Raw genomic sequence first — 10,931 nt, forward strand, 5'->3', positions numbered from 1 at the left:
GAATGCAAGGATTCTTCAATATACGCAAATCAATCAACGTGATACACCATATTAAAAAACCTAAGGATGAAAACCATATGATCATCTAAATAGATGCTGAGAAAGCTTTCAACAAAATTCAACACCCATTTATGATAAAGACCCTGCAGAAATTAGGCATAGAGGGAAACTTCCACAACATGATAAAGGCCATATATGAGAAACCCACAGCCAACATCATCCTCAATGGTGAAAAACTGAAAGCATTTCCACTAAGATCAGGAACAAGACAAGGTTGCCCACTCTCACCATTCTTATTCAACATAGTTCTGGAAGTTTTAGCCATAGCAATCAGAGAAGAAAAGGAAATAAAAGGAATCCAAATCGGAAAAGAAGAAGTAAAGCTGTCACTGTTTGCAGATGACATGGTACTCTACATAGAGAATCCTAAAGATGCTACCAGAAAACTACTAGAGCTAATCAATGAATTTGGTAAAGTAGCAGGATACAAAATTAATGCACAGAAATCTCCGGCATTCCTATACCCTAATGATGAAAAATCTGAAAGTGAATTCAAGAAAACACTCTCATTTACCATTGCAACAAAAAGAATAAAATACCTAGGAGTAAACCTACCTAAGGAGACAAAAGACGTGTATGCAGAAAATTATAAGATACTGGTGAAAGAAATTAAAGATGATACAAATAGATGAAGAAATATACCATGTTCTTGGATTGGAACGATCAACATTGTGTAAATGACTCTACTACCCAAAGCAATCTACAGATTCAATGCAATCTCTATCAAACTACCACTGGCATTTTTCACAGAACTGGAACAAAAAAATTTCACAATTTGTATGGAAACACAAATCACCCCGAATAGCCAAAGCAATCATGAGAATGAAAAATGGAGCTGGAGGAATCAGGCTCCCTGGCTTCAGACTATACTACAAAGCTACAGTAATCAAGACAGTATGGTACTCGCACAAAAACAGGAATATAGATCAATGGAACAGGACAGAAAGCTCAGAGATAAACTCATGCACATATGGTCATCTTATCTTTGATAAAGGAGGCAGGAATGCACAGTGGAGAAAGGACAGCCTCTTCAGTGAGTGGTGCTGGAAGAACTGGACGGGTACATATAAAAGTATGAAATTAGATTACTCTCTAACACCATACACAAGAATAAGCTCAAAATGGATCAAAGACCTAAATGTAAGGCCAGAAACTATCAAACTCTTAGAGGAAAACATAGGCAGAACACTCTATGACATAATTCATAGCAAGATCCTTCTTGACCCACATCCTAGACAAATGGCAATAAAAACAAAAATAAAGCAATGAGACCTAATGAAACTTCAAAGCTTTTTCACAGCAAAGGAAATCATAAACAAGACCAAAAGGGCTTCCCTGGTGGCACAGTTGTTGAGAGTCCGCCTTCCTATGCAGGGGACACGGGTTTGTGCCCCAGTCCATGAAGATCCCACATATCGTGGAGCGGCTGGGCCCGTGAGCCATGGCCGCTGAGCCTGTGCATCCAGAGGCTGTGCTCTGCAACGAGAGAGGCCACAACAGTGAGAGGGTCGTGTACCGAAAAAAAAAATACAAGACCAAAAGACAACGCTCAGAATGGTAGAAAATATTTGCAAATGAAGCACCTGACAAAGGATTAATCTCCAAAATTTACAAGCAGCTCATGCAGCTCATTAGCAAAAAACAAATAATCCACTCCAAAAAGGGCACAAGACCTAAATAGAAATTTTTCTAAAGAAGATATACAGGCTGCCAACAAACACATGTAAGAATGCTCAATATCCTTAGGAATTAGAGAAATGCCAATCAAAACTAGAACGAGATATCATCTCACACTGGTCAGAATGGCCATCATCAAAAAAATCTAGAAACAATAAATGCCTGAGAGGGCGTGGAGAAAAGGGGACAGTCTTGCACTGCTGGTGGGAATATGAATTGGTACAGCCACTATGGAGAACAGTATGGAGGTTCCTTAAAAAACTACAAATAGAACTACCGTATGACCCAGCAATCCCACTACTGGGCATACACCCTGAGAAAACCATAATTCTAAAAGAGTAATGTACCAAAATGTTCATTGCAGCTCTATTTACAATAGCCCGGAGATGGAAACAACCTAAGTGCCCATCATCGGATGAATGGATAAAGAAGATGTGGCACATATTTACAATGGAATATTACACAGCCATAAAAAGAAATGAAATTGAGCTATTTGTAATGAGGTGGATAGACCCAGAGTCTGCCATACAGAGTGAAGTAAGTCAGAAAGAGAAAGACAAATACCGTATGCTAACACATATATATGGAATTTAAGAAAAAAATATCATGAATAACCTAGGGGTAAGAAAGGAATAAGGACACAGACCTACTAGAAAATGGACTTGAGGATATAGGGAGGGGGAAGGGTGAGCTGTGACAAAGCGGGAGAGAGGCATGGACATATATACACTACCAAACGTAAGGTAGATAGCTAGTGGGAAGCAACCGCATAGCACAGGGAGATCAGCTCGGTGCTTTGCGACCGCCTGGTGGGGTGGGTTAAGGAGGGTGGGAGGGAGGGAGACACAAGAAGGAAGAGATATGGGAACATATGTGTATGTATAACTGATTCACTTTGTTATAAAGCAGAAACTAACACACCATTGTGAAACATTTATACCGCAATAAATATGTAGAAAAAAAAGAAAATGTGGCACATGTATACAATGGAATATTAGCCATACAAAGAAACAAAATTGATCTATTTGTCGTGAGGTGGATGGACCTAGAGTCTGTCATACAGAGTGAAGTAAGTGAGAAGAGAAAGACAAATACCGTATGCTAACACATATATATGGAATTTAAGAAAAAAATGTCATGAAGAACCTAGCAGTAAGACAGGAATAAAGACACAGACTACTAGAAAATGGACTTGTGGATATGGGGAGGGGGAAGGGTAAGCTGTGACAACGCGAGAGAGTGGCATTGACATATACAGACTATCAAACGTAAAATAGATAGCTAGTGGGAAGCAGCCATATAGCACAGGGAGATCGGCTTGGTGCTTTGTGACCACCTAGAGGGGTGGGATAGGGAGGGTCGGAGGGAGGGAGATGCAAGATGGCAGAGATATGGGAACATTTGTGTATGTATAACTGATTCACTTTGTTATAAAGCAGAAACTAGCACACCATTGTAAAGCAATTATACTCCAATAAAGATGTAAAAAAATAAAGTCATGAAGAACCTAGGGGTAAGATGGGAATAAAGACACAGATCTACTACAGAATGGACTAGAGGAAATGGGGAGTGGGAAGGGTAAGCTTTGACAAAGTGAGAGAGTGGCATGGACATATATACACTGCCATACTTAAAATAGATAGGTAGTTGGAAACAGCCCTATAGCACCGGGAGTTCAGCTCGGTGCTTTGTGACCACCGAGAGGGTTGGGATAGGGAGGGTGGGAGGGAGGGAGACACAAGAGGGAAGAGATATGGGAACATATGTATATGTGTAACTGATTCACTTTGTTATAAAGCAGAAACTAACACACCATTGTAAAGCAATTATACCCCAATAAAGATGTTAAGGAAAAAAATGATGTAAAAAAAAATAACACCATAATGAGATATTACGTCACACCCACTACCATGGCTGTAATGAAAACAAAAATGTTTGAATCTCTTCTAATATAAGTCTTTCTCCATAGATTTATGATCTCACAGTGTTGAGATACTAATTTCTTGTTATAACTGTAATAATTGTTTTCATTATAAGTTTGCGTCTAGATTATTCTGTTCAAAAGAACAGATTAATCATTCATATGCAAGCATCATTTTATAAGTATTTTTTTAAAAAACTAAACATGTTAAAAAAATTTTTTAATAAAATAAATAAAAAAAAAAACTAAACATGTGAAGGTGGGAAGGAATGGTTAAACTGTGAAAATATCCTTGTGCTGATTTTAGTGAAGCCACTATAAATCATGTTTCAGACACTATCTCATAACCTGATTAAACACTTATTCTATATGGAAAAGGGCATGCCATGAAAATGCATATGCAAAATTATCCCAGCTTTGTAAGAGCATATTAGCAAGGCAATGGAAAGTGTTAATATTTGACTATGAGCCTTGTGGAATGGGAGGTGGGTTTATAGTTGATTATTTTCTTCTTCATGTCAATTTGCTAAACTGTACACCGTGCCCACATTGCCCATACAATTCCTGTGCAATCAGTGAAAAAGAAAAAAAAAATTATCCTCAACAAGTCCGGGAGTACAAGTCAGTAAAAATTACCGAGAGATTGGGTCAAGATGGCAGACTGAGCACTAGTGCATTTCTCTCCTACCTCAAATTCCCTTAAATGACAGAAAAGACAGTTTTCTGTATATAAAGAATAACTCCAGAATTACAAGGGGAAAGGAAAGGGCAAATTCCTGGAGGATGAAAAGCAGATGGATCAGGGGTACTGAGGTAAGGATAAGGGTGGGGGTGGGGAGACTGGGGGCCCAGAACTGAAGAGGGGGCGCAAGGCGATTGGGGAGGGGATTTGTTGGTCAGGCGGCTCCAGATTTTGGGAAAGGGGCGGGGCAAGGAACCAAAGAGCGCCTCCCAGGCCCAGGGCAGGGGCGGACAAGAGAGTTGGCGGGCGAGGTGCGGGGGGGGGGGGGGGGGGGGCGGTGGGCGGGTGATTTGCTGGGCAGGAAGGGGAGGCCTCTCTCCTGGCCGGAAGCTGTGCTATACGGAAAAGAGGGAGGAGACTGCGGCGACTGCAGCGGCTGGTGGGAACCTGATGTGGCAGAGGGGCTGCTGCTGCCAACAGGGAGCGGAGGGCCCGCGAGCCGAGTGCTGGAGACACTGCCGCCATCCTGTTTGCCTGTCCAGCAGCCCACTTGACACGCTCTTCTCCTAAGGATCCTTCCTTTCAGCTCTTGCAAGCACCTGGCTCGTCGTCTGCTGGTCCTCCTTTGACACAGGCTCACCGCGGAGGCAGCAGCGAGGTGCCCGATTTGGGCACGCGAGGCCCGCTATCCCCGGCCTGGGGGAATCTGTGTCCCCTGGCCTGGACAGTGTTGGACGCAGGGCGGGAGGAATGGGGGGGTGCCCCCTATTTCTTTGACTGTAACCGCAACTTCTTCACGCTACCATAGCCTGAACTAGCTGGGGAGGAAGGTTACTGCAGGCACGCAGCCAGAATGCCTTGATTTCCAGCCTTTCCGCATAGCTTTCGGGAAAAACTTAGGCGTGGGTGCACAGAATGCACTAATTAGGAGAAAAAGTTCATCGTGTCATGCATTGAATTTATTTTTTCTTGATTTCCTTTCTTGGTCCTCCTTGCTACTGTGCTCCGCGCAGGCATGAAGACCCCGCTCGGAAAAGCAGCTGCAGGGCAGCGGTCCAGGACAGGCGCAGGACATGCCAGTGTGTCTGTGACCGTGATGAAGAGAAAGGCTGCACACAAGAAGCATAGGAGCAGACCCACCTCCCAGCATCGGAGGAACATCGTAGGCTGCAGAATTCGGCACGGATGGAAAGATGGAGATGAACCTCTAACACAGTGGAAGGGAACCGTTCTGGATCAGGTACCTGTAAATCCCTCTCTGTATCTTATCAAATATGATGGATTTGACTGTGTTTATGGATTGGAACTTCATAGAGATGAAAGAGTGTCATCACTTGAAATCCTTCCTAATAGAGTTGCATCATCTAGAATCAGTGATACACACTTGATAGAAATTATGATTGGCAAAGCAGTGGAACATATTTTTGAGACAGAGGAAGGTTCCAAAAATGAATGGAGGGGGATGGTCTTAGCTCAGGCACCTGTCATGAACACATGGTTTTACATTACCTATGAGAAAGATCCTGTATTATATATGTACCAGCTCTTAGATGATTATAAAGATGGTGACCTACACATCCTTCCAGATTCCAATGATTCTCCTCTTGCAGAGAGGGAGCCAGGAGAAGTCATAGACAGCCTAGTAGGCAAACAGGTGGAATATGCCAAGGAGGATGGCTCCAAGAGAACTGGCATGGTCATTCATCAGGTGGAAGCAAAACCCTCTGTGTACTTCATCAAATTTGATGATGATTTCCATATCTATGTCTATGATTTGGTAAAAACATCTTAGAGGTCATTTTGAAATTTGCCAAATATGTGAGACTGTTTGTAAAATCTGAACACACAAGAAGTCTGGATTGCTTTACAGTTTGTAAGAACCATATTCTCCCCCTTTTTCACACTTTTGCCTGGCAAAAAATTGGAACTTCCACCCTCTCAGACATTTTTTGAAGAAACCTTTTGCCTTTATCTCCAACCGTTTTACCGGTTCCTCCCCACAGAAGAATGATTGACTTAGCTAATTAGTGAGAGGGGTAAAGTCTGACATCCATCGGCCCATATTTTTATCTTGGGTGGTGTTAATAGGCTAAAGGTAGCTGAACACCTCTTGCCTCATTCTTTTGGGCATTTGGACAATCTGCACTCACTGAAGTGTGAAGCTTCCTGAGATATGCAATGTGGCTGGCTGGATAAATTTCTTTGCAATTCAACCCTCCCCTTAGGGCTGGCTGGGTTAGTGTCTTTGCAATTCAACCCCTCCCCTTCAAAAGTCTAATATGGGGAGGAATGGGAAGCTTATTTTGGTCTTCTGTCTAAGTTGCATTTTAAATTCTAACTATAATGAAAGTAAGGCTAATATTTTGTTCCATTTCTGATTCTTGTACCTATTACTAAACTTGGTTTGGAAATCAAGAGGGTAATTATTTTGCACTTTAGTACATAAGCATAGGCTGAGAAACCTTACAAAATTGTTAAGAGGGCAAGCATTTGGGAACCAAACCGCAAGTGGAGAAATCGCGGTTGGTCATTAATGGCATTAGGATTTCTGTTGTCTACAATAGCTCTGGCTGGTACCTGCAGACAAGGAGTGGGTTTTTACAGACAAAGGCTGTGCAGGCAGACTTTAGCACAATTGGGCTTTGCCAGCCCAATAGAGCATTAGGCCGGGCTGTAGCTCTAGTCCTCAGTCACAGGATAAAGGCCAGGTTTGGCAAGGGTTGGCAGATCTGTCTAGGACCTCAATATAAAGGAGCAAAAATCTGGAATCAGGCTGAGATACAGATTTCTTTCCTATACCAAGAAGGACGCTTTGAAAAATTTTAAATTAGGTTTTCATTTGATTCTTAGAAGACTTCTGAGTCCCAGCATATGAGGTGGGCAATGCACTTGCTAGAACTAAGAAAAGCTGAAAATAGGCTTTGCTTCCTTGTAGGAACTGGTGAGCTCATTTATTCTGGTGTCCTAATAGGACTGAGGAACACAGAGATTAGAATCAGTGCTAGATGATCAATAGACTTAATGATTTTCTAAGTGCTTAATGATGTTTTTAATGCTGTCATTTGTAGATAGAAATCTAATAGATATTTGTTAGTGTTTTGTTTTTCAACTTTATCCTGTTTCTTGGCTGGACCTAAGAAACTCATGTGCAGATAAGGATGAGCCCTACTTCAGCAGAAAAATAAGTAATGGAGTGGGCCTTGTACCTTCCATTATTGAAGGCATTAGTGAAGGTTAACTTTGGAAAGTTAACTAGGAAAGAAAATGTTGAAAAATAAGCAGGGTTTTGGAGAGAAGCACCCGGCCAAAGCCAATGCATTCTCATTGGGTTTCTGATAGAAGCTCCATTAGCAATAACAGACAGGCCATGGACTTCTGCATATTTGGGGCTGGGACTCATGCCAGTACAATCAACCACTTGGGAAATATCTTCCAAATTAGTTTAAGTTCACAGGTCATGGAGTCCAGACTACCGGCACAGACAGACTGGCATCCTGCTGAGGATGAAACCAAGAAAGTGTTCTCTTCTCCCATGTTTTCTCTGTCTATGTTTCTTCCTTTTGATGCCACTAAGTCTCTGCTCAGATATTTGATTGACAACAGCAATGTGGGTCTGTATTACCCTATTTACTAAGTCCTGGGGACATAAATTTGCTTGAGATATCTGTTTTAGAGGCTGAGGATTAGTGTGCTTGCTAAGTTTTTGGATGTGAGGCTGACACCGTGATAATCTTATGTCCTGTTGACCCTGTGGACTCTTAATGTATGACATATATGTATGACATGCAATTGTGGGGTTAGATTAATTCAACTCCTGAAGTTCTGAAGGAACTACACCAAATCAAGAGGAAGACAGCCCAGGCTACAGCTGATGAAGGAACCCCATATCTGTCCAGACATCTTTGTGAGATCTGTATGGCTGACATCAGAAAAACCAAGAAATTGGGGAAGGCAGAATTTTGGACTTTAATTCCTTTGGACTTTAAAATAGAAATTTAATTGGGGGCATTCATTTTTCCCTTGGAGTTTAATAGTTGGTGTGATTTTCATACAGTTCAAATTAAGGCATTTTCATTATGTTGTTGATATTGTATTATTTGTAGTATTTTAATGCTACCTTTAGGGCTTATTGTATAATCTTTTAAGCTATGTCAGATAATGTGGCTGGACATAATTATAAATTGGGGATAAAATAGTGAGTGAATTTTCAACCTGGGGTGTAATGTAGCCTTAGAGTTAATTTAATTACTGTTTTAGTTTGACTTATTTCAGAGCCTTCTGGGGCAAAAGCAGAACTGCTCACCAGTCTTACACAAGAGGGAGCAGGACATTCCTAAGATACTGGTGGTCTTCCCCGAAAGGACAGCCAAGCCCTGTTTGTCTTGGGTGTTGACAATGTGGACAGAAATGTCCAATGGTATGATAGGATCTATCCTCTGCCTCTCTCCATGTTCCTGGCCAAGAAACAAAAGGACTTGTGCCTCTCAAAAATATTTGGAAGAAAATTTCTACCCATCTCCCAAATGGGAGGAGAAATAACTTGGTGAACTTGAGAAAAGGTTATTATGGATATGCAACTTAGGGGCCTCTTGGCTCTTGAGCTCATTGCTCACAGAAAGATATGGAAAAAACTACAGTCCTTCACTACATGGCTGGATAAACATCTAATCTGTAGACGTCTCTCACCCTCTGGGGTGGGGGGATCCATTGTCTTTACACTTGGGGTAAAAGTTCATTTCAGGCTTAGGTCCAAAACGTGTTCTCCAGTCCAGACCTATCAGCAATAAAGCTGGTATCTATTTTTATTCTTTAAAAATTTTTAACTTATAAATCATTTTTGGACAAAAACACACACCTCTGGTAAAAATCAAACAGTACAAAAGGATATACAGTATAAAGTAAGTCTCCTTCCTTTTTTCCCACCCCTGACCTCAGCGCCAATTTCCAAAGATAACCACTCTTACCAGTTACTATGTATTTTTCCGGAGATAATCCATGTATTTACAAGTATATTATATATGTGTGTATCAGATTTTTATACAAATTGTGGCATACTATACATGCTGTTATGAATTTTTCTTTTTCATTTAACAATATATTAAAGCTGGTATTTTAATCCCTCTTTGATTACTGTGTATATTTTTTAGTTGGTTCAGAATCTGTAAGGGAAGGAGGTATGATTAATTTGGACTTCCATACCCCAACCTAGTTTAATGAAAACTTACATGTCCCTGAAAACCAACAATTTCTGCCAGGTAAATTTTTCTGACTAGTAGAATGTGAAATGTATGTAAACATGATCGATTTTGTGGAAGGAATTCCTTGAGGCCAGTATATTTTTGTTGAGGGAATTTAAAGGGGGAATCAACTATAAATTGAAGCTGTGGAAAAAGTTAAGGTACTATAATCAGTTATTCAAAATTGAAATGAACAATCATTTTTTTATTCCAACTTACACTGACATCTACTGCCATATGCAAATTTGTTTGCCTTTATGACAGAATGCTTTTCTGCATATAACAAGAAACCCCTGTTAAACATGTTTAAACAGTTACCAAGCATTATTGACTCATGTAACTAAAATAATCCAAAAGTTAGATGGGCTTCAGGCACAGTTTGATTGGGGCTCAGGCTCAGTGTCTGTGATTTGTTATGAGTTTCCCTCTTCAGTATTTCAGTTACATTCTCAGGCTGCCTTTCCTCATGGTAGCAAAATTAGACCAGCAGGTCCAGGCCACAGCAGTTCCAGTCTAGAGAAAGTTAAATAACCTATGTCCTGTGATGCATTCTGAACTGGCTTAGGTCACATACCTAGACCACTGAAGTCTCATGGATGAAATGCACTGATTGGCTTAGCCAGGGCATGTGTTCCATCCCTAAACCCTAAAATATATCTCCCTAGAACCAAATGGATTCCTAGTGAAATCAAGAGCATGAGGAGTGAATGCCATGAACCAATCACAAATGTCTAGTATAGCTTCTTCCTTTGGGTAGTGAGCATCCATGAACACCTTTCTTCCCACATATCCACTTTCAAAAATGTTCACACCTACATGTAGTAAATTTATGTCTTCAAAGGGGAAAAACCTAAAGTCTTATCCAGTTACTACATTTAACATTAAGTTTAGGATCTCTAGTTGATCTGCAGACATCTTCAGATCCATCATCCTAGCAGTCTTGTCACCTGTAGTTAAATTACAAACTAACCTTCACTCCAACATACCCCATATACAATTGTGAAGAAATAACCAGAGAAATATAATAAAAACTACCATTTGAAAGAAGGGAGGAAACAGGAAGCAATACACAGTAGTTTCTGGTTCAAAGCATATTTCATAATCTGTTAGACAAGGACTCTGCCCTAGCAGTAGAATGAGTCCTCTGGTCAGCCAGCCTCTTTTTTGTTCTCTAAGAGGGTCTCCCTTGGAGACATATCTTGGGTGGATGCACTTTCTTGGGGATGAACAGCTTTAACTCTCTGCTTCATCTTATGCCATTTCTTGTGTCTAGGAGTTGTTCTGGGTTTAAATAATGAGTATTTGCTGTTGTTGGCCAGGATTGGAGTCCCTTTAATATAGTAGTTCTCAAACT

General features: G+C 40.9%; 1 protein-coding gene across 2 annotated transcripts; it reads left to right on the forward strand.

Moving 5' to 3' along the window:
- Positions 1–4,366: 4,366 nt before the first annotated feature.
- On the forward strand, positions 4,367–9,452 carry SPIN3 (spindlin family member 3). 2 transcript variants are annotated; one of them, XM_060292807.1, is made up of 2 exons: positions 4,367–4,471; positions 5,354–9,452. In XM_060292807.1, the coding sequence occupies exon 2, from the start codon at positions 5,356–5,358 to the stop codon at positions 6,130–6,132; it is 777 nt and encodes a 258-aa protein (XP_060148790.1). In that variant the 5' UTR covers positions 4,367–4,471; positions 5,354–5,355; the 3' UTR covers positions 6,133–9,452. The 2 variants fall into 2 exon arrangements, with proteins under 2 accessions (XP_060148790.1, XP_060148789.1); XM_060292806.1 differs by lacking the exon at positions 4,367–4,471 and adding an exon at positions 4,709–4,998.
- The last annotated feature ends 1,479 nt before the right edge of the window (positions 9,453–10,931 follow it).

Source organism: Globicephala melas, chromosome X, assembly GCF_963455315.2.
Source record: "Globicephala melas chromosome X, mGloMel1.2, whole genome shotgun sequence".
Lineage (NCBI taxonomy): Eukaryota > Metazoa > Chordata > Mammalia > Artiodactyla > Delphinidae > Globicephala > Globicephala melas.

What these genes read in the sequence shown, in the direction of transcription:
- SPIN3 (XM_060292807.1), top strand. Translation starts at nt 5,356, where the DNA reads ATGAAGACCCCGCTCGGAAAAGCAGCTGCAGGGCAGCGGTCCAGGACA.